The 24108-nt window shown below is 42.5% G+C and overlaps 1 protein-coding gene across 4 annotated transcripts in view; it reads left to right on the top strand.

Moving 5' to 3' along the window:
- Positions 1 to 24108, top strand: part of PPP4R1 (protein phosphatase 4 regulatory subunit 1) — a 36937-nt gene that overhangs the window by 6825 nt on the left and 6004 nt on the right. For 2 of the 4 annotated variants that reach the window (XM_069957778.1, XM_069957779.1), the window contains exons 3-12: positions 4924 to 5008; positions 6093 to 6199; positions 6337 to 6479; positions 8669 to 8815; positions 16263 to 16370; positions 16961 to 17026; positions 17106 to 17264; positions 17627 to 17760; positions 18018 to 18553; positions 22061 to 22239. In XM_069957778.1, the coding sequence (XP_069813879.1) occupies positions 4924 to 5008; positions 6093 to 6199; positions 6337 to 6479; positions 8669 to 8815; positions 16263 to 16370; positions 16961 to 17026; positions 17106 to 17264; positions 17627 to 17760; positions 18018 to 18553; positions 22061 to 22239 (1664 nt within the window). Of the gene's footprint in view, positions 1 to 4753; positions 4821 to 4872; positions 5009 to 6092; positions 6200 to 6336; positions 6480 to 8668; positions 8816 to 16262; positions 16371 to 16960; positions 17027 to 17105; positions 17265 to 17626; positions 17761 to 18017; positions 18554 to 22060; positions 22240 to 24108 lie in introns of all 4 variants that reach the window. The other 2 variants (XM_069957777.1, XM_069957776.1) reach the window with 2 other exon arrangements.

Here is a 24108-nt window from a genome sequence, read left to right as displayed (position 1 = left end):
GGAGACAGAGATTACATGCTTCTGTCTCACATTGAGTTTGTTTTCTGAGCACAGGCTGATGATGCAGACTTGACAGGGGGCAGGGTGTGATGTCACAGAAGGTTTGGCTGGATCTTGTCTCCCACCCCCTGAGTAATTCGCCATCTCTGACCAGCCTACAGCTGAGCAGACAAGGAGTGACAGAAGCAGCTGCAGAAACCTCACTGTGCAAAAGACTGCAGTGAAATTAGGGCTATGTTCACACATGTTGGAGTTTCATTGCAGTAATACAATTAAAGGGGTTATCCAGCGCTACAAAAACATAGCCACTTTCTTCCAGAGACAGCCCCACTCTTGTCTCCAGCTTGGGTGGGGTTTTGCTGCTCAGTTCCATTAAAGCGATATTGATAGGAAAAATAAACGTGTTTGGTACACGATTCCAGCCCTGCCACTGCATGCAAAGGGATTCCACCAAGGTAGTCAAAAGGAATAGGGTACTTTATTTAAAGTAAGCACTAGGTTGACATGTTTCTGGAGACAATCTCCCTTCCTCAGAACAAACGTGCATACAAAGTCAGGGGTTAAAAACAGTAAAAGCCAGCCCACCGAAGGGGAGGGGGGAAGGAGGGAACAAGATAACAGTAAACTGTAAACAAGTTCATATAGACTGTAAACATGTGTATTCATTACATGGACATAATGTCAATTCATTGTACTGTTAACGGAAGAGATTGTGGCAGTTGTAGAGCGTGATGCTAACCAGCGGGGTTGTGGAAGGAGCAGGAGCTCCATCCCTGAGCATCAGTAGCTGTCAGAATAGGAGCGCTGCGTGCGGCTCGGCCGCTGTAAGTGAGATTATTTTAGAGTGCGGCGGACTGTGGATTCCCCATACAGCCGTCGCGTAGCTCAAAGTTGGCGGAGTTATGAGCGGGACCGCTGGGAACTATTGTGTAAGTGCGAGGCATGTCTGACAGAGTCTGATGGTAGTGGGGGTGTAGCTGGCCTTAATGTGGCGTTACTGTATATTGAAGCGGTGTTGGTAAACAAAAGGGCAATACATAGATGATTCATAGATGAATTTATGGACAAAGTGTAAATACATGTTTTGAATGAATAAAGGGAAGATAAAGTGGATCTGTAATAGTGTAAATACATGATAGAATTGATAAATGGATGAATGTAGTGTAGATACATGATAGATTGGATAAATCAATAAATTGGATAAATCAATAAATGGGTGAGTATATGCTAGCATAATAAATGGATGGGTATATGCCACAATAGGTCCATCTATTGTGGCATATAACCATCCATTTATTCCATTCAGACCCGAACCATTCAAAACTTTTTCTCTATGACACAAGGAGGAAGGATGATCAGCTGACCACACCTGCACGTATAGCCCCTCCTGCTGGTGCACGGAGGTGTGAGCAATCACCAAGGAACAGGCAGCAAGGATAGTTCCAGCACTCAGTCATACAATCCAATTCCTTTATTGTAGCATGTTTTTTTTTTTTTTTTGTTTTTTTTTTGCTATGCTACAATAAAGGAATTGGATTTGGACGACTGAGTGCTGGAACTATCCTTGCTGCTTCTCTATGACATGTCAAAAGTTTTTTTAAGTAAAAGATACTTGTCTGACATCCTTCTTTTCTTGCTCGAAATAGACTAGCTGTTCACTAGATCTCCACCAGATCACAAAGCTCCTGTAGAGATCCATTACTTTTTGTTCGAGAAAGTCTACTGTTACATATTTATACACATGAGCACCAGATCCCAATGGCCAAAATAGGAAGAATGATCAGCAGAGTGACAATAAAGAAACGTCCTTCCTTTTTCTTTTTAAATCAGTATGTTTATTTCTTTACTGTTTTAACTTCTGATTATGACATTTATTTCAGGGGCTTCCCTTACAGTAAAACTCTGTATACATACTTTAAAACATTGTATAATTTGGTGCCTATTTATTGCTGTCTTAAATCTAATTAATTGGCAGGTCTTCCCAGAGAACCCGCTGATATGCCGCAGTAGCTGTGTCCCTCAGTAGTATATTGCAGTTAAACATAAAAACCAAAAGAAAAAATTACGAATGCAAGACCAATGTATATATAAGTACTTATCTTTTATTAGAATATCAAAAAGAAATTATTTCAATTAAAAATACATAACAGGGGGGCTGGAGCTAATACAAATCCCCATGAAAGCGGTGGATTAGCTAGGTTCTTATACACCCGACGCGCGTTTCGCGCCCTCGATAAAGCAACACGCGAAACGCGCGTCGGGTGTATGGTGAGGTGGACTCGTATACTAAGGACATGTATGTGTAATATTTATTATTTGTGGATGGTGTTTCTTTCTTTGTACTCACTGTGAGATTTATTTATTTATTGTATGCAGTACCAACCCAGTGCCCAGTATATATGTGTATATATAGGTTCTCCATTTTACTGTTATCTACTTTGTGATATAGTACCTTATGTATAAGAACCTAGCTAATCCACCGCTTTCATGGGGATTTGTATTAGCTCCAGCCCCCCTGTTATGTATTTTTAATTGAAATAATTTCTTTCTGATATTCTAATAAAAGATAAGTACTTATATATACATTGGTCTTGCATTCGTAATTTTTTCTTTTGGTTTTTATGTTGGACAGTTTTGGGTGCGCATAGACCGCACTATTTGGGCCTTATATAGGATTATTGTATATTGCAGTTAGTTGCACCCCTCTCGGCCCCCACATTGTTTGTAAAATCGCTAAATGTTATGTGGTGTTCTGGGAGTTGTAGTCCTCCCTTCAGTGACACTCACCCCATTGCCTGGCTGTAGAACATATTTGAGTCATGGCCTGCATGTTGCTCCGGGTTAAAGCACTCCTGGAACTTCTACTCCTCCAGTCAGCAGTGACCTTCTCCAGTCCAGCACCTCCCCCGCTGCTGCTTACACAACAGTGTGACGGCTGTCTGTCATCTGGCCCGCTGTTATCTGTTGCTGCCTGAGAATGTCCCAAGCTCAGCCACAGTACAGATTTCCAAGGGGGCAGGGAAAACAAGAATTGACAAGTAATGCAGAGGCAGCCACGGCATTAAGGGGACATTCAGCTACATGTATTAAAAACAGTTCAATTCAGCTTATTAATGTATATTGCAAAAATGCTTATTGTGACCTAAACTAACTCAAACTAATTGGTCAAAATATTTTACAGTTGTGCATTAAAGTGTACCTGTTATAAAAAAAACTTTTGACATGTGACATCAGTCCAGGTCTGAGTGTTCAGACTTGTACCAGTTGGGAGATAGAGCTAAGAGAAGATGCACTGCAGCGTGTCCACTCTCCACTCTGAATTTAAAAAAAAAAAAAAAGAGTTGTACTTATAATGGGCTCCTGAAAAGGAAAAAAAAAACTCAGAGTGGGCGTGCTGCAGCTGCAGTCCTCTCCCCACTCTATCTCAAGATCAGTATTGGTCTGAGCCCTCAGACCCAGACCGATCAAGACTTTTGACATGTCCCTTAGAGTATGTTCCCACTACGCAATATGGGGCAGAATTTCCAGCAGAGACTCAAAAGATTTTCTCAAACAAAACCCGCCATCTGCCCAAAGAATTGATCACAGATTTAGTTTGAGAATATCATTAAGTCTTTGGGACACGCTGAACTTCATGAACCTTACTGTATATGGCCTGAACGGAGGGGTATGGCCAGTGTTTTGGCCAGTAAGACAACCCTTTGAGCTATGCTGTCTAGGCATTGCAGACAGTGATACTAGCTTTGTTTTACTTAACAAGATGTTTCCACAAGACCTTTATGTCCTGTTATGTCCTGTTATCTTTCTGGCTGTTTCTGACTTTCTTTTTTTTTTTTTTTTTTTTTCCTCCCCAAGAATTTGTGGGTTGAAAAGTACATGGTGTTCTGTGTTTTATGGCGTTTAATAAGTGGACATTTGTAATTAAGACTGCAGGGTCTAGAATTATTCATTACTTCACTTGATGGCCTTTGGCCATTCATGTGAATTTGGCCTGAGGTCTGTTACTTTTTCCCTCAACTGTACAATGGAAATGTTTAGTTTTGAGCTTACGCCACCTACTGGCCGGTTGAAGGTCTTTTAGGAGTTGGCTACTAGTTAAGCATTAGATGGGCAAGCACCAGATAGTTGTTCAGCAGACATGCTTTTATGTGCACAGGTCTCTGCATAACTAAGAAAATACCCAGTCTTTTTCCCGCTATTATTCTGCTCCAGTGTATGAAACTATATCTCCACTCATCTGTTCTTTCCTGACTGTAGAAAATGGGTACCCAATTCTAGCCATCAATGAGGTCCTCGTTGTTTGGACTCCCATATCAGTTGGTAGCTAATAAAATGCTTTTTGTGATACCACTTTGTGTTTGTTGGTCACTTACCTCTTTTAAGGTTTTTTTCTTGTTTTGTTTTTTGTTTTGCCATGTTTCTCTCTGCAGTACCTAACATCACATTAGTTTGAGCGTTTGTCATGAAACTAGCTATACCCTCCAGCATATATACACAACTAGTGCTAAGTGAGGCTTTATTACATGTATATATTGTTACATAGATATTCTTCTCCTAATAGTGAAATATTAGACCCGTCTCCCTCCTTTTTGAAATCTTATACTGTATGTAGGGCAGAAATTTTCTGCTTATTAAGCTTAAAATCTCGACATATTTAACTGTTTAAGCCTACTGTCTGCCATTCAGTTATGTCATATTCCTGCTCCCAAGCAAGCAAGCCTGGTTGAAGTTATCAAAATGTGTTGCTTTTCAGGTCTTGATCCTTATGGAGCATACACCACAGCAGTATATCTTACGAGAAGTGCAGCACGACTGTTTTGGTAGTTTAATGTATTTTGATTTTTCAAGTCATGTTTCTGATGTTTCTGATAGTTGGTGTGGATGACTACAGCTCAGAGTCTGATGTGATTATTATACCTTCAGCCTTGGACTTTGTCTCACAAGATGAAATGTTGACACCTCTTGGAAGACTGGACAAGTACGCTGCAAGTGAAAACATATTTAACAGGTATGTACATAGACTTCAATCTTTTAAATTGATTTGTTAGATGTTGTTCCCTGTTGTCATGGTTTACATCCATAATAGAAACCAATATCCAGCTAATGTCTAACGTACCCCATTGACTTATAACCAAGTCAGTCGTGTTCCAGTGGGTGAAATCGCCGCTAAATTTGTAAAAATTTGCGTGTCAGGCTGGATTCGCAATATGCTGCACAGTACTTTGTTGCTGTATGTTGTAAACACATCAAAAAACGTATTGTGTACTGTGTCCTGCAGCATGATCATATAGAAGCAGTAATAATAATTATAATTTTATTTATATAGCGCCAATAGATTATGCTTGACTTTACAATTCTGCTTCCGCTGCAGGCATGCAACAAATACCAGAAGTGTACTGGTACAACGAGAAGTGAATCCAATGTAGCACATTAATTTCTGTGGTGTTGCTTAACAGTGTTTTCAGTTTGGTTCAATGCAGTTTTCTTTTATGCTGTGTGTTTGTGGGACAACTCAATAGCACTAACTGGGCAAAAACTTTAAATTTTGGTTTAAGTTGCTTTCATGAATTCATGGCTAATCTAAAACCATTTGGCCTTTGCTCAGTAACCTTGACTAAACATTCTTTCCAGTGGACAGCGTGCCCTGTCTCCATTAAATATACAGTAATGTGTAAAGCTTTTTGTTGAAATTGTTTTATATTGCGGACATTGAAATGTTTTCTTGCACATTAGAAAGGTTGTTAGCTTCTATTAAAGACCCAAGGAAACTTGGGGATGTTAGAATGTGATACAGCTTATATCACCAAAAAAGAAAATATCCCTCTCCCACCCCACCAGCAGATTCCAGCTCTTTTGCCAAGAAAACAGGCATCCTATTCGCTTTCTCTTTGTATGATCCTCATGTGCATTGAATTTTAATGTGAAGCTGTGAGTGTGTTGATGGAAAGGCGTAATAGTGTGCACAGTGTTCATCCTGTTTGTGATTTGTCATTTGTGTCGATTTTGATGATTTCCTTTTTTATATTATTTAATTAAGCTATTTTCCTACTTCATTATATGTCAATTTTCAATGTTACATGTTTGTGATGCAGACAAATGGTTGCACGAAGTTTACTGGACACTTTAAAAGAAGTCAGTGATGACGAGAAGGATTGTATTGCTGTGCTAGAAAGGGTTACAAAACTTTCTGAAGATTCTGGTATGTGCTAATTTATAATGGAAACCTAACCTTTTAAAGTTCTTCTGCTTTGTTTTGTATGTATCCATCTCAATCCTCTTGCGTGACATAATCGGCTTGAAGTAATGCTGGACATTAATTGTTTTATTTCTATGCAGAGCCCACAGTACGTGCTGAACTCATGGAACAAGTGCCTCACCTTGCTATGTTCTGCCAAGAAAACAGGCCGTCAATTCCCCATGCTTTCTCCAAATATCTTTTACCCATTGTAGTGCGGTATCTTGCTGACCAGAATAACCAGGTTTCAGTTTAATCCATTACTATTTTCATATTTTAAAAAAGGGGAATATTCTTGTTGGGAGTATGCTAGCTATAGTTGTATGTCTGTTTTACATGTTGCAAATTTATTCACCCATTAGCCAAAGCTTTAGAGTCTGGTTCCTGTATACATAGGAATGCGTGTGGCCAAAACCATTCTCCCGTGCCTTCACCAGTAGTCGCTCAGAATTGCTGATTAACTCCAGCAACATTTTGTGACTATTTAAACCCAGACAACAATGAGCTTTCAAGGATAAAAAGTAAGAATTTTGACAAAATACCCTTTTGACAAAATAATCCTTGAGTCTGTAAAAATTTCAATAAAAATCAGAATGGGGGGGGGGGGGATCTTTGAGTTAAGCGATAATGGACATTGTTTAGGAAAATACCTCAAGAAGTGCATAGTAGCCAGAAATGCATAAGTCAATAGATCTATGGCTCAAACCTGTGGCACATGGAACATATCTTATTCCCAATCGATCGTGCATAACTAGATGCCTCTAAAAAGCCCCAGTCTTCGTGTTACAGGCTCTACCTGGTTGTTTATACACACTGTATCTTATGTCATATGTGATGTGTTTTTAAATAGAATTTTATGAACCAAAATATTTTTACTCTTTATCCTTGAACGTCCGTTGTTTGGGTTTGTGTGTTGGTATTTTAGCTCCAAAGCCAAACATCTGTTTTACAAATGTCTGTCAGAATAAAAAGAGGTACAGTTAGTTGTATTTTCCTGTGATTTATCTGCCAGGGTCTACCACTGTATCCTGGTGCCACTTAAGCAACACTTTTGCACCAGGCCATCCGTGTGATATCAAAGAAACATGATGATCACCACCTTCTATACACATTCTAAGTCTAATGCTCCCATGTCCATTGTAGGTGCTCTCGGCAGTGGAAAGGGGTCTGCATGAGCCAGCATTAACTTTTTTTTAGCAGTTTGTGCTATGGTAGCGCTTCTGTGGTAACAGATGTAACAGCCTTCACTCTCAATGTGCTGTAATAGGCCACAGGCACCCTGTGGCCAGTTTACCATTTGTATTTCCTTGGACCAGTTTTGGTACAAACTAAACATTGCATACTTCTGGAGATTCTCTGACCTAGTCGTTTAGCCATCACAACTTGGCTATTGGCAAAGTCACATGGATCCTTATACCTGCCTGTTTTTTTTCTGCTTCTAACACATCACCTGACCATTCCGTTGATAAAGGGAATCTGTCATTCCTTTCATGTCACCTGAACCTCAAGTTATCGGAGGGGTCCCTAGGGGTTTTGCCCTGCCCGCCAGCCTTGATTGATGTGCCTTTGCATATGCCAATTCCACTCTCAAAAACTGAATCAAAAGGTTACATGTCAAAGAATGTAATATTTCCTACCCTTTAAAGGGGTAGTGCGGCGCTAAACAATTATTCGCTAAATAACACACATTACAAAGTTATACAACTTTGTAGTGTATGTTAGTAAATGGCCCCCTTCCCAGTGCTTCCCCCCACCCACGCCACCCCCAGAAGTGTAGTGCTCTATACTCACCTGATCCGTGTCGACCCCCATCAACCATCTTTCGTGCCGGCCGCCCTCTGCCACGTCAGAGGGGGGCCGGCACGAGGGACGGTCGGTTCGGCCGGCCGCCCGAAGATTACATCATTGTCACAAGATGGCGAACGGGGGGTGACGCAGATCAGGTGAGTATAGAGCACTACACTTCTGGGGGTGGCGTGGGTGGGGGGAAACACGGGGAAGGGGGACATTCAATAACATAACATACATTACAAAGTTGTATAACTTTGTAATGTGTGTTATTTAGTTTATAATTGTTTAGCTCCGCACTACCCCTTTAACAGGTGGCAATAATAATCTGAAATTCACTTTACCTGTCAGTGGTTTTAGTGTTATGGCTGATCAGTGTATGTAGAAGGACCCTGTCTTGTTGGATTATGGGAAAATATTACTGTGACTTTGAGGGTGGCAAAAGGGGACTTAAACAAAAATGTGTGTTTCTTTTTGCCATCCTAGCTGTACTACAGGATGTGTTTACCCCCTCCAAGCTTTTCAGCTTTTAAACCTGGCAAAGATTTCTCTAGGCTTCAAAGTGGTTTTAACATATGTTTGTCTGTGTTTGATTGTAGAAAGTAAGGTGGAATACTAGAGTTATTTGTGATTTTACTGCTTCAGGTTAGAAAGACAAGTCAAGCAGCATTGCTGGTGTTACTTGAACAAGAACTTATAGAAAGATCAGATGTGGAAACTAAAGTATGCCCTGTGCTCATTGATCTCACTGCCCCAGACAGCAATGATGATGTCAAGACTGAAGCTGTAGCGGTGAGTTTTAGAAGCTTGATTTACTTGCGATTAATATTTCATTGTCTAGCACTGCTGTAGTATAAAAAAAATTTCTGTTTCAAGAACTACCTTGTAGATAACAGCAACAGGTTATTTGTTGTAAACCCCATTAAAGTGAAATGAGGTTAATCTGCAATACCACATTGAGCCTGTGGACAGGTGTAATTCTATTTTAGGAGGAAAACACCATTTTTTTGTTCTGATTCTGGACAACTTTTAGACTTTTTGCCACATAATTTTGTAGCAGTTAATAATACTGTGGGAGGATCAAGGGAATTTAAAAAAATTGAATAAATTTGTGACTTCTCAGAAATGTTTATGTCGTTCACCGTGCAGGAACAATAATGTTATATTTTAATAGATCGGACAGCAGCTGCGTGTCATTATCCTCGGCTCTTGGGACACTAATGTGACTGTGAGAGGGGTTTGATGTGTGCGGGACCGTGCAGTGAGAGCGGCCACGCACACATCAAACCCCTCTCACAGTCAAGAACATACATACACGTTCCTGCTGCACAGGGTATGTGCAGCAGGAACATATATGTACGTATTGCTGATGTGAAGGGTTTAATGTGCCAAAATTCATGATTACTGCTGGTTATATCCTTGAGTGAAAATGCTAAGAGCCAACCTAGTTTAGATTTATGGGGGGAAAATGTTGTCCAAGGAGACTTCACCGTAGTGAGGCACCAGGAACATTAAATGCATTTTGGTCTCCCTTGAGGCCAGCTAAACAAAATAAAGTACAAAATCAGAGCAAACTCTTAAATATGATCATGATGGAAGTTGCAGTCTTACACCAGCTGGAGAACCATAGGTTGGGGAACACTGCAATAAAGTATTTAAATATGACAGCTTACCTTATAATAAAAATAAGTAATTATAAATGGCATGTTGAAGGAAAAAGTAAAAGTAAAAAAGTAAAGCACAGAACTTTAAAGGGCTTAAAAGAACATGGCAAGTTCATAGGAGAAAAGATGAGGGCACTCCCCACTTCATGGGATCTTTTTCATTTCTTTGCGTGCATAAAAATTACTGGGCTTCAGAGTGGATGCCAGACACCCACCGGATCGGGTAACAGCTGATTCACGCGCATGCGCGCTTCTACAGCCCTGTAGAAGCGCGCATGCGCATAAAACAGCTGTTACCCGATCCCGTGGGTGTCTGGAGTCCACGCTGAAGCCCAGTAATTTTTATGCACGCAAATAAATGAAATAAAAAGATCACATGAAGTGGGGAGTGCCCTCATCTTTTCTCCTATGAACTTGTTAAGTTTAACCCCTTAAGGACAGAGCCTGAAATGGCCTTAAAGGGGTTGTCCGGCGATAAAAAATTATTCACAGAATAACACACATTACAAAGTTATACAACTTTGTAATGTATGTTATGTCTGTGAATGGCCCCCTTCCCCGTGTTTCCACCCACCCACGCTAGACCCGGAAGTGTGGTGCATTATACTCACCGCATCTCGTGTCGTCCACGGTCTCCGATCGTCAGCAGTGACGTCTTCTTCGGGAGGCCGGCGGATCTTCCCGAGTGCCGGCCGCCCTCTGCAGCGTCATCCGAAGCTCAGCCGCGATTGGCTGAGCATAACTGTGCTCAGCCAATCGCGGCTGAGCAGCTGATGACGTGGCCGCGTCATCAGCCGCTCAGCCGCGATTGGCTGAGCACAGTTATGCTCAGCCAATCGCGGCTGAGCTTCGGATGACGCTGCAGAGGGCAGCCGGCACTCGGGAAGATCCGCTGGCCTCCCGAAGAAGACGTCACTGCTGAGGATCGGAGACCGTGGTCGGCACGTGACAGGTAATGTATAGCGCACCACACTTCCGGGTACACAGGTGGGGGTGGTGGGACACGGGGAAGGGGGCCATTCACAGACATAACATACATTACAAAGTTGTATAACTTTGTAATGTGTGTTATTCTGTGAATAATTTTTTATCGCCGGACAACCCCTTTAAGGACAGAGACAAATTTTATGAATATGACCAGTGTCACTTTATTCATTAATAACTTCGGGATGCTTTTACCTATCTGGTCGATTCTGAGATTTTCTCGTGACATATTGTACTTTTCATTTCTGGTAAAATGGAGTCGTTACTCATAACGAATCTTTATGAAAAACACCAAAATAACGTGAAAAATTGTGAAAAAATGCATTTTTCAAACTTTGAAACCTTTCTGCTTATACAGAAAATGGTTATGCCACATAAATTATATATTAAATAGCATTACCAACATGTCTACTTTATGTTGGCGGCATTTATTAAACTATATTTCATTTTTTTTCAGACAATAGGAAGCTTAAAACATTAGCAGCAATTTTCCAAATTTTCTGTAAAATTTCAAAATCAGATATTTTTAGGGACCTGTTCAGGTTCAAAGTGTATTTGAGGGGCCTGTATGTTAGAAAGCCCCACAAAGCACCCCATTTCAGAAACTGCACCCCCCAAACTCAGCAAAAGCACATCCCTAAAGGGTTAAAAAACTTTCTGGGAGTCACAGAATTAAAAGCAAAGTGTGTAAGAAATTTGAAAATTTTTATTTTCTGTGCAGAGATTTTATTGTAATCCAGTATCTTTCATAATGATAAACCTATTAGCAGAGAAATGCACCCTGATATTGATTGCTCCGTTTCTGCAGTTTATAGAAATACCCCATATGTGGCCGTATTGCGCTATTTGATATAAGGGAGCACCTAGTGAATTTCAACGCCTTCGTTATATTTGGTCATTTTTGACCGTACCACTTCAGGTTGGCAGAGGCTCTGGGGTGCCAAAACATAAAAAACACCCCTAAAGGGACACCATTTAGTAAAACTGCACCCCTCAAGGAATGTAACAAGTGGTGCGGTGAGCATCTGGACCCCACAGGTGCTTCGCAGATTTTCAGAACAATGTGGCGTAAAAAAGGAAAAATTCTATTTTTTACACTAAAACGTTGTTCTAGCATTAATTTTTCATTTTTACAAGGGGATAAAAGAAAAAAAAAACACCAAACATGTAGCGCAGTTTCTCCTGAGTACGGAAATACCCCACATGTGGACATAAAGTGCCAAGCGGGCGCAGGACGAGCCTCCAAAGGGAAGGAGCGCCAATTGGCCTTTGCAAGCTGGATTTTACTGGAATGGATTTCAAGGGCCATGTTGCATTTACAGAGCCCTTGTGCTGCCAAAACACTGGAAACCCCCCACAAGTGACCCCATTCTGGAAACTACACCCCTCAAGGAATCTAACAAGGGGTTCAGTAAGCATATGGACCCCACTGGTAACGGGCACAAATGTGGAACAATGTGATGTGAAAGGGAAAAATTTCATTTTTTCACTTTCATAGCACAAATGTGGCAGTCATCAAGGGGTCCATATCCTCACTGCACCCCTTGTTATATTCCTTGAGGGGTGTAGTTTCCAGAATGGGGTCACTTGTGGGGGGTTTCCAGTGTTTTGGCAGCACGAGGGCTCTGTAAATGCGACATGGCGTTCATCATCCATTCTGGCCACATCCAGCTTGCAAAATCCAAATGGCGCTCTTTCCCTTCGGAGGCTTGCCCTGCGCCCACATGGCGCTTTATGTCCACTTGTGGGGTATTTACGGGCTCGGGGAATTGCTCTACACATTTTGTGTGTTTTTTTTTTCTTTTAACCCCTTGTGAAAATGAAATATTTAAGGCTAAACCAACATTATAGTGTAAAAAATGTAATATTTCATTTTCACGGCATATTATTCCACATTTGTGCCCGTCACCAGTGAGGTCCATATGCTCACTACACCCCTCGTTACATTCCCTGAGGGGTGTAGTTTCCATAATGGGGTCACTTGTGGGGGGGGTTCAACTGTCTTGGCAACATGGCCCCTCAAAATCCATTCCAGCCAAATCCAGCCTCAAAAAGCCAAATGGCGCTCCTTCCCTTTGGAGGCTTACCCTTCACCCGCATGGCGCTTTATGTCCACATGTCGGGTATTTCCGTACTCAGGGGAAATTGCTGTACACATTTAGTGTTTTTTTTTATCTTTTAACCCATTGTGAAAATGAAAAAATCAAGACAAGATCAATGATTTAGTGTAAAAATTAAACATTTTTTTTGCTAAATGTTGGTCTAGCCTTGATTTTTTTTTTTCCTTTTCCACAAGGGGTTAAAAAAGAAAGTGAACACAAAACGAGTAGGGTAATTTCCCCTGAGTACGAAAATACCCCACATGTGGATATAATGTGCCATATGGGCAGAGGGCAAGTCACCAAAGGGACAGAGCGCCATTTAGAGGCTGGAATGGAGGATGGAGGCCATGTCACAACTAAAAAGCTCCTGTGCTGCCAGGACAGTAGAAACCCCCCACAAGTGACCCCATTCTGGAAACTACACCCCATAAGGAATCCAACAAGGGGTACAGTGAGCATATGGACCCCACTGGTGACTGGCACATAAGTGGAACATGTGCCATGAAAATAAAAATAAAAAAATTTCATTTTCACGGCCCAAATGTGGCCGTCACCAGGGGGCCATATCCCCACTGCCCCCCTCGTTAGATTCCTTATGGGGTGTAGTTTCCAGAATGGGGTCACTTGTGGGGGGTTTCTACTGTCCTGGCCGCACAGAGGCTTTGTAATTGCATCATGGCATCCTCTAATGGGAATGGCGGCCATATCTATTTAGCTGGGGAAAAGGGACCATTCTAATTTATTTGGGGGTATTAGGCCAATTATTAGTTTATAAGGTTGAAAATGACAGGTGTCCATCAAATTCAACCTGTGTTGATCCAGAGGAAGGAAAAAAAACCTCATGAGGCAGACAACAGTAGCAGGGGAAAATTCCTTCCCGACTCCATAATGGAGATCAGAATAATCCCTGGATCAACGTGACCCCTGAAATAGGAATAAGGAACAGAATTTAGAAAATGTAGAACCCCAATTACGTGTGGTACGCCTTGAAGCGATCCAGTATGCAGAGGCCGGAGTGATCAGGACAGGCGTCACACTGGAAAATGGCGTCCTTCCTGATCCCCCTGTTACGCCACAGTCTGCACTTCTTCTGAGGTCTCCCGTTCTCCTGTGTGTGGGACGTCACCTGGAAAATGTTGCCCTGGTGCGATATGGGGTCCCACGTATCCAGAAGCGCTGGGTCCGCTCCATGGCTGCTAAATATTAGGGCGCTATTACTACTTCTGATATTTACGGATCGTGCCGCAAGCTACAGTAGCTCGGGCAGCGAGGGACCAGAAGAGGGGGTGCTGGTATAAGTTGTCCCCGTACAAGTGGTAACCTTTAGCCAGCAGTGGGAAAATCAGTTCTCGAACGATCTCCCCACTAACTCCGAGGATGGGGGGGCATCTGGGGGCTGGATTCGGGTGTCCCTTCCTTCATACACTCTAAGGGTACGTGCACACTGCGGAATGGCGAAGGATAACCCTTTAAACATTCCGCAGTTGGCACCCGCTGGCGGACTGATGGAGGCGCGCGTCTCCGCTCATGTCACACTCCATTCTATGCACGGGCGGATTCCGCTCTCCGTCCAAAGAATGAACGTGTTCATTCTTTGGACGGACGACGGAATCCGCTCGTGCATAGAACGGAGTCTATGACACGGGTGGAGACACGCGCCTCCATCAGTCCGCCGGCGGGTGCCAGCTGCAGAATGCACAAAGGGTTATCCTTCGCCATTCCGCAGTGTGCACGTACCCTGGATCTGTAAGTGTACCCTGAGGTACTCTCACAGAGTTTGTAGAATTTCACACCATACCGTGATCTGTTATTGGGACGGTACTGGCGGAAAAGACGTGTCTGGGGGGCAGCGTACGCTACCCCCAGACACGTCACTGGATGATGAGGATGAATGGAGGAAAGAAGGATCCCCCCATTCATCCTCACTGGCTGTCTCCGTGTCGGAGGCAATAATAACGTATGCGTCCGACACCGAAAACACCCTGGGGGCCATCGTTATACGGGGACTAGTATATGGGGTATGTAAATGTGTAGTGGTGTAGTGTAAAACTTTATTCCATGTAGTGTGGTGTTTTTTACGTGTTTTTTTGACAGTCAGATAAAATATCCCTTTGCCAAGAAAGGAGCTGCTGATAAATGACTTATCAGCAGACAGTGGCGGTAGGATATAGGGGGGGAAAACGCCCCTACGCCAAAAAGGAGGAGTTGCTGATCAGCGGCGCACTTCCGTGCGATGCTGATCAGCACTCAGCGGCGTTAGGGCGCAAAAAAAAAAAAAAATTCTTTTTAACCCAAAGCAACTGATCAGTGAATGATATTCACTGATCAGCCGCTAGGGGGCAGTAGAGCGAAGCTGCCGGAGATTGCCGAGACCCGCCGAACCCGAGGACCCGAGCGTTTCCGAAGATTTCTGACGCTGGACGACCAAACCCAGAAGTGAAGCGATGACGGCGCGGACCGCATATCGTCGCTCCGTACGCCCAGATCAGGTGAGTATGGTACACCTGCACCACACACACCTGTTCTGCATCCCTCAGCTACCTAGCTGAGGGGTGCAGAACCAGACAAAACTGTTTTTTTACAGTTTAATCGCCATGATGGGCCGGCCGGTACTGGCCGGCCTATCACGGCGTTCGTGGGGGTGGCATCGGCGCCATCTTTTCCCAGTACACTAATGGCGATTGGTGCTATCTCGGACAGCACCAATCGCCATTGCTTTCCGGGTCACTGATGACCCGGAAAGCTGTTTTCAGCTGCTATATGCTGATCTGTATTGATCAGCATATAGCAGCGATCGTCGGCACCGGAGGGGTTAATCACTCCCCCCCCCCCCCCTCCCCCCCCGTGCCGACGAGCAGAGATGGCCTGCTATACATTATAGCAGGCCATCTTCCCCGACCGCTGTGTGTGAACAGACAGCGATCGGGGAAACATCGGGCGTAAGTATATGCCCATTTGCGTTAAAGCCCACCCTGCGGGGGCGTATACTTGCGCCCGATGTCGTTAAGGGGTTAAATACATGTAGTATCGTAGTGAGCACCAACCAATGATCAGTATCTAAATCTCTATTCATCTGTGGGATCCTAGTACGTGGGAGCCTAAGTTCAGCAGTGTCGGTGGCTGCTTGTCTTTTCAAGTGGTCTTAAAAGAACATGGCCAACTTCTTCCAGAAACAGCACTACTCTTGGCCCATTTTGACTGGTTTAATTACTTAATTACAAAACCACACACTGTTGGGAAAAAAGTGGCCATGTTTTTATAATTTTGGATAAGTACAGTTAATAATTTAAACAAATAATTTGAAATAAATCTGGACAATGTTTGGTTTGGTGTGTGTTTGTTGTTTTTATTGTTTGTTCCCCTTTTTTTGTTTGGTTTAGTTTCACCAACTTCCAAATGTAATTCATGACTGTTACGAGGTTTTTGAGGCTTTTTCTTTGCCTTGCAGTTTTTTCACAGCATTGTTTTGCATGTGTATTTTTTTAATAGATAATGTGCAAAATGGCCTCAATGGTGGGCAAAGATATAACAGAGAGGCTGATCCTTCCTCGATTTTGTGAAATGTGCTGTGACTGCCGAATGTTTCATGTCCGTAAGGTTTGTGTTCTTTTTATTTTCCCCCCAACTGATCATTTATTTTGTCTATTCAAGTAAATGTTTATAGCGTATGGCATAACAACACGTTATCTTTGTTTTGGTCAGTTGGTCCTATGTAATCCTGTCATACATGGTGAGAAACCTCAATAACCCCTACGAGTTGGATATTTTTGAAGATTTAAGCATTCCCAACATATTGGATCTTAAGGTCTGGCTGCAGCATTTTGGCTAAAGCCCTGTTCTCACATTATGTGCAAGGTCCGTAAATATGGACGAAGTGCTATGGAGCGGAGTTTGGAGCTCCTTGCATCATTATTTATTATGATGGTGGAAGTTCCGAGCCTGTTTAGTACAGTAGCACAAACATTTTAACAGTTTTGGAGCAGGAGCTGCAAACACCGCTCCGTATCACGTTGTACAAATTTACAGACCATGAACAGAAAGTGGGGATAAGGCCTACGAATCCACTAAATTATTTGGAGAATTTGACATATTTGCCCAAAAATCAAAGAGGATGTGAGGATATGATGATGAAGTTGTTGGAGATGGCAAAAAAGTGCTTTTAATATTAATTGGTTTTTATTTTCAAGGTTTGTGCAGCAAATTTTGGTGATATTTGTAGTGTTGTTGGCCAAGAAGCAACAGAGAAGATGCTGGTGAGTCTAGTATAAATAATCGTAAGCTGGTGAACAGAGACTTTGTGTTGCACATCTTACAATTTTGTCTTCCTTACAGCTGCCCCGCTTTTTCCAGTTGTGTTCAGACAACGTGTGGGGTGTGAGGAAAGCCTGTGCAGAGTGCTTCATGGCTGTGTCATGTGCAACATCACAAGAGCTTCGTCGGACTAGGCTCTCTGCTCTTTTCATAAACTTAATAAGTGACCCATCCAGATGGGTAAGTCTAATGGTTTGCTTGATTTTTTTATACACCCTTCATCATACAGATTTTTTTTCTCAAAAACAAGACTAAATGTCGGGCCCTTTTTTTTTTTTTTTTTTTTTTTTTTCTCAGCCACTTACTTTATTTAGCGACATATTTTTATTTATTTGCATCCCTTAAAAACCTGCCAAGAATACATTCCCAAAAAGTCTGTACTTCTACAGCTGAAACATGTCCCAAAAGCAAAGAAAACTTGGATAGGCAACGTGTACAAGAAAAGTACATTGCACAGTTTAAGTTTTGAGACCATATGTATTGTTTTTATTTCAGGTAGTAAAAGCAATAAGTACAACTAAGACTACATTGTTTTATCATAGGTACGCCAAGCTGCCTTTCAATCTCTTGGGCCTTTTATATCTACTTTTGCAAATCCATCAAGTTCTGGTCAGTACTTTAAGGAAGAAGAATGTAAACCCGCTGAGCATATAAAAACGAATGAAATTGTTGAGAGGTTTGTCTTTCTGTTCTATTTTTTGACTGGCAGCTATAATTTATTATTTTTTTTTTTTTGACATCCTGAGCTTGGACAAAAAAAAATTGACTGGTTATCTTGAAAGAATTATGTCTTTGAAAAAGTCAATGTTAGTGCAGTAACAGTGTTGGGGGGATATAAGTTATATATAATATGGGCTGTAGCAAGTTTACAATGTTGTGTCATGTTTTCCTAGTTTTTATTGATACTAAGTTTTAAATTGTTCATTATTTTAGCAGTCCATCAAATGAGCACGTGCTGGAAGATACAGAGAGTGTTACACAGAAAGATGCAGTTACAAGAGAAGATGAATTTCAAACAGTGAGCAACCCTGGTACCTTCACTGTGAAGCTAAAAACCAACTTGGATGATGATCCAGCTTCAGATGACCTTTTTAGGTTCAGCAATCACTCTGTTGACTTACTTTCACATTGCACTTTGCCTTTAGAGAACTCACTTGACTCTGTTAAACCAGAACAGGGTTCTCCAGGTGTAGAAGAATCTCAAGTTTCCGAATTGCAGTCTCAGGAGAACCCAGTTACTGAGCAAGAGCTATTCAATTCGTTCCATTACTGGAGGACTCCAATTCCTGAAATAGATATAGATTTGGAACTTCGGCATACACAAGCTGAAGCACATAGCCCAGACAGTAGATTATCCATTCAGAAGTCCTCATCCCCTGGCTCTCCAAATATAGCCATGGCTACAAGAAAGGAGTTGGAAGAGATGATTGAAAACCTGGAGCCGCACATAGATGATCCTGATGTTAAAGGTGACCATTTTAGTCTTTTGTCTGAGTGAGACTTGTGATCCAGTGCATACATGCTTTTACGAGATAAATAATGCTAGTTTAATATCTGGTCATTCCATATTTGCAGTCGTGGATGTTTTCAGTGCTTTGAACATTCATCTGAGAGTTCAGTATTGTATCATTTTGGCAGCACTCAATGCTGTGGTGTGCATATTCTGCTTTGTGTGGAAAGTAACTTTGAGAAGACTGATTACCTACAGTAGAGAATGAAAGCTAGATGTTGACTTATGTAAACATTTCTGCTGAGAATTTTATGATTTATCCATCACTTTATTATGGTTTACGAATTTATTTACTTATTTTCAGCACACACTAATTATATATACCGTATTTTCCCGGCATTATGATGACTTTTTAACTCAGAAAAATCATCTTAGTAGTTGGGGGTTGTCTTATACGCCAGGTATGGTCGGCCCAAACGGTGGGGGAGCTAAAAAAATGTCCGCATCCCCATCGTATGGGGCAACCACTATTAAAAAAAAAAAAAAAAAAAATCTCACCTGTGACCTGTTCCTGGCACCCGTGCGTCTCCAGTCCACTGCCTGCGCTGGAGATTCCCAAAGCTCTCCCGGGCTGCTGAGGTTCGGAGAAGCTCTGAGATGCTCAGCTGCCGACAGAGATTCGAGAGAATGAAAGAGGCTGTAGAAGTCCCTGAAGTTCTCCCCAGCAGCTAAGCTTCTCCGATCAGCCCCTCGGCTGCCCGGGAGAGCTTTGGGGACCTCCGGGACAGGCCATGTACTGGACCGGAGACGCACGGCTGGGTCTCAGGTGAGTTAACCCCTGCCTTACTGCAGCAGGGCTCCAGGTAGTAAACCCTGCTGCGGTCAGACAGGGGTTAACATTTTCCGGCGTATAAGGCGAACCACTGGCAAACACTTTAGAATTCAGGGGGTCGTATGTTGGGAAAAAATTAAAACTTAAAATAAAGAATGCTTAAAAAAAAGTCAGCAGTCTTATCCGCCAGAAAATAAGTGGTGTGTGTGTGTACATAGATAAAGTAATACCTCTATTCTCCAACTCAATTGGTTTTGGAAGGCTGTTCCAGAACCGAGCAGTTGGAGAACTTAATTCAAGCCAAGTGTGAAATTTTCAATTCTCTGCAAAAAGGGTTAATCAATTTTTTGTGGATTTCTTGTATATATCTATACATGATCCATATGGTTTACGTCAAGAGTTTTACCTGTATTGTACTGAGTTACGTTCAAACGCGTAAAATGAAAGAAATATGGCCGTAGTTGTAAGGCACAGCTGCCAGCTATGCCAGTACAGTAGCACAAAGAATTTAACTGATTCTGCACTCCCGTCATCGTAATGAATCGTCGTGCCGGGAGTCCAGTGATTCCAGTCCATAGTACATCTTTCATGTATGGACCATAATCTCAGAAGTGAGTTAGTGAACACCACTGTTCATTGTGTGTTAAAATTAAAAGGTTCTCTGTATTGCTCAGGTACTAATAAAGTTAAAAATAAGCTCTTTATTTCTGTGTTGATGGAAAAATCTAAGTAACACTGCTTAGGAGGTGACCATGGAAAAACGAAAGAAAAAAAGAACTTGGCCATTAAGTCCCCTAATGTATGCTTTGAGAAGGGGTTAAATGCCACAGAATGACATACAGCTAAGGATGTAATAACAAGTACAAAGTGTACATGGCATTGTATCCTGGACATTACAAAGACCTATCAAGTCAAATGAGGGGTATGGATATATGGCACCTTGGATTGTGGAGACCTAATATGATTTTAATGCAGTTTCTGTAAAGGACCTCTGCCAACTATGTGTCTTTCTGTGAGTCACCGGTGTTCTCTACCGAACGGTTCAGTCTCCACTTCCGAGACTGATTCATCATCGGTGATGGCCCACTCGGCCAATCACTGGCTGCAGCACTGTCCCATCTCAGTCAGTAATTGGCTGAGCAGGCTGTCATGGTTAAGAATTGTCTGTCTCAGATGTGTAGGTGGGATCGTTCAGCGGAAACATCGGAGATCCATAGGACACCAGAAGAGCTCTGAGAATTTTTTTATCTTTTTTTTTTTTTTCTTCACCCTTAAAATTCATATTTTTTATTTTAGTTACAACACCTAATGATAAGCTTACACTTCCTGTTCTATAGGGGACTTTACATCAGTTTTCCCCCTTATCACAGACAGGCATACAGTGAAAAGTGACAAAAGTAGATTGATAAGAGGAGAGGACCAGGCTATAAACAGTAAGGTGGTGGTCACTGCTCAGTCTTCTCCTCCATACACAATGACCTTTGTACAGGTCGCAGAGTATGCCTAGAAAACTACAATTGTCTCTGCCAACTGTCTCTTCTCAGGGTTTTTCTACAGGCGTACCATTGTCATTGTTGAATCAACATGGTTCACAGGACTTCCTCCGCCTATTGCGACATAAAGACCAGCGTCTGGTGTGTGTATGTGTGTGCGGCTGGGGGGGGGGGGGGGGATTTTAGACAAAGCATATATAATTCTCTAGTTTAGTAACTGTTGTCCCACTAGGAAACTGGACAGCTGACCACCATTCATAACCATTACTACATTGAGCCTAAGAGAATTGCAGATTCTGTGGAATGGGTGTACCAGAGAAATCTTAGATTGGAGATCTAGCTTAAAGGGAATCTGTCAGCTTCTTTTCTGCTTCTGAGGTGCTGAAATTGTGAGGAAGGTGTGTGTTAGTGTTTGTGTTACCTTCATTTTTGCGGTAGCCGCTGTACTTTTCCACCATCTGATCCGTAACTTGCGTCACAAGTGCCAAAAGGGGTCATGGTGCTGCACTTCGTCCCGCCTCCCAACTGCTTCCTCCTCCCAGATTCACCTGAATATTTATTGCGGGCTGGCTCTGGCCTTCCTGGAGATGACATCTGTCGCTGCGCATGCTCCGTTGACTGCAAAGGCCGCGCACACCCTTGTCAGTTCGCCCATGCGCCCTGGCTCTGTGCGGCGCATGCGCTTCCGACGAACAATTCTGGCCGGTGCCTATGTCCTCAGTTGATGCGCACAGTGCGCCTGCACCGCTCTTACGCTGTGCGGCGCACGCACGAATTGTTCATCAGGACTGTGCGCCGCACAGCCAGATGTCGTCGCAAGGAAGGCCGGAGCCAGCCTGCAATGAATATTCAGGTGAAGCTGGGAGGAGGAAGTAGATGGGAGGCGGGACAAAGTGTGGCACCATGACTCCTCTTTAGCACTTGTGCCGCAAGTTACGGATCAGATTGTGGAAAAAGTACAGCGGCTACCGAAAAAATTAAGTTAACACACTAACACACACTCCTTCCTTACAATGTCAGCACCTCAGAAGCAGAAAAGGTGCTGACAGATTCCCTTTAAATCTCAATTGTGTCCACAGGACCAGAGAATGTTATGTAATAAGGGCAGACCACCCCTAGAACAGAGATTGTGCCTTTATCATAGCACTTTATAGCTTTATATTTTACTTCCCCCCCCCCCCCCCCCCCCCCCTCCTTTTAGCACAAGTTGATGTCCTTACTGCTGCCCTTAAAGCCTCCAGCTTAGAAACTCAGGAAGATAAAAAATCCTCTCACTTGAATCAGGAGATCATCTACCGCAATGACACAATTGAGACAGGGAGGATAAACTGCAAAGTCTCACAAGATGACTCAATCCCTCTAATCACAGATTCTGTAGAGGTAAGGAAATTCTTTTTGTTTCGTTAATTATAAAGTGTGGCCTTTTAACTGCTGTTATTTCAGATGTGCAGTTCATTTAATATTGGTAAGGCCTCTGTGTTTAAAGCGACTCTGTACCCGCAATCTGTCTCCCCCCCCCAAACCACTTGTACCTTCGGATAGCTGCTTTTAATCTAAGATCTGTCCTGGGGTCCATTCGGCAGGGGATGCAGTTATGGTCATAAAAACAACTTTTAATCCAGCAGTGCTGTGTCTAACGGCCGGGGCTTACATTTGTATATGCATTAGGCTGGCACCACCTCTCCGTCCTTCCTCCCCACCCTCCTCATCATTAGGAATGATCCAGGAACTTTTACTGCTGTTTGAGCTTTGCACAGGTGTATTAACGATTCAGCCCATGTTCATTATACACACAGGTGGGGAATAGGAAGAAATCTGCCTGGAGCATTCCTAATGATTAGGAGGGTGGGGAGGAAGGACAGAGAGGGTGTGCCAGCCTAATGCATATACAAATGTAAGCCCCGGCCGTTAGACACAGCGCTGAAGGATTAAAAGTTGTTTTTTATGACAATAACTGCATCCCCTGCCGAACGGACCCCAGGACAGATCTTGGATTAAAAGCAGCTATCCGAAGGTACAAGTGGTTTGGGGGGTCAGATTGTGGGTACAGAGTCGCTTTAAAGGGGTTAGGCTAGGTTCACGCTGCATTTTTGCAGTTTGTCTTATCCTATCCGTTTTATGAAGGGAAAAAAAAAACAAATGAAACTCAATTGTGTGCATCAGTTTTTCCATTGACTTCCATTATAAAAAAAGGATTGGAACAGTTTTTTTGGTTTTTTTTTGCGTACACTGTTTTTCTGTACGTTTTTAAACCTTTTAAAAACTGATACATTAAACAGTGTCATTACCAGTGTGGGAAAAGTTTTTATTTCTTGTTGGAAGTATATGGAAAACAATAAAGAAGCCATGATTACCTCTCGACATTCTCCTGGTGTCTTCGTGTGAGTCACCGGTGTTCCCTGCTGAACGGTTCAGTCTCCACTTCCAAGACTGATTCATCATCGGTGATGGCCCACTTGGCCAATCTCTGGCTGCAGCACTTTCCCATCTCAGTCAGTAATTGGCTGAGCAGGCTGTCACAGTTAAGAATTGTCTGTCTCAGATGTGGAGGCGGGATCGTTCAGCGGAAACACCAGAGATCCATAGGACACCAGAAGGCCTCTGAGAATTTTTTTTTTTTTTTTTCCCCCTTAAAATTTTATTTTTTATTTTCTATATATTATAAAATCATTATTTATTGTATATTATATTGTAGTCACAACACCTAATGATAAGTTTACACTTCCTGTTCTGTAGGGGACTTTACATCAGTTTTCCCCCTTATCACAGACAGGCATACAGTGAAAAGTGACAAAAGTAGATTGATAAGAGGACCAGGCTATTAACAGTGAGGTGGTGGTCACTGCTCAGTCTTCTCCTCTATAAACAATGACCTTTGCACAGGTCGCAGAGTATGCCTAGAAAACTACAATTGTCTTTTCGACCTCACGCGTTAAAAAAAAATCCTGCTAGGGGTGTAAAATAAAACACAGCATACATAGCTTGCAGAGTTCTGCTCCAGCTCTCTGGTCTGCTCAGTGCCTCTTTTTACTTCCCCTGATGAAGTGTTATCTTGATGCTGTACAAAATGCACTGCTGCCTAATTTGCTGCTGTATGTCCGGAATTTCATCAGGGGAAGTAAACAGAGGCAGTAGGAAGCACTAGAGTGCTGACAATTGACTTGGCAAGGTGAGAATTTTACAATGGAATACAACTTTGGGGGTGTTATTTCCAAATTGCTGAGGGTAAAGACAAATTAATTTTGTATC

This window comes from Dendropsophus ebraccatus, chromosome 2 (assembly GCF_027789765.1).
Source record: "Dendropsophus ebraccatus isolate aDenEbr1 chromosome 2, aDenEbr1.pat, whole genome shotgun sequence".
Taxonomy (NCBI): domain Eukaryota; kingdom Metazoa; phylum Chordata; class Amphibia; order Anura; family Hylidae; genus Dendropsophus; species Dendropsophus ebraccatus.
Note: the sequence above shows the minus strand (reverse complement) of the source record. Positions and strands in the feature narration are given on the sequence as shown.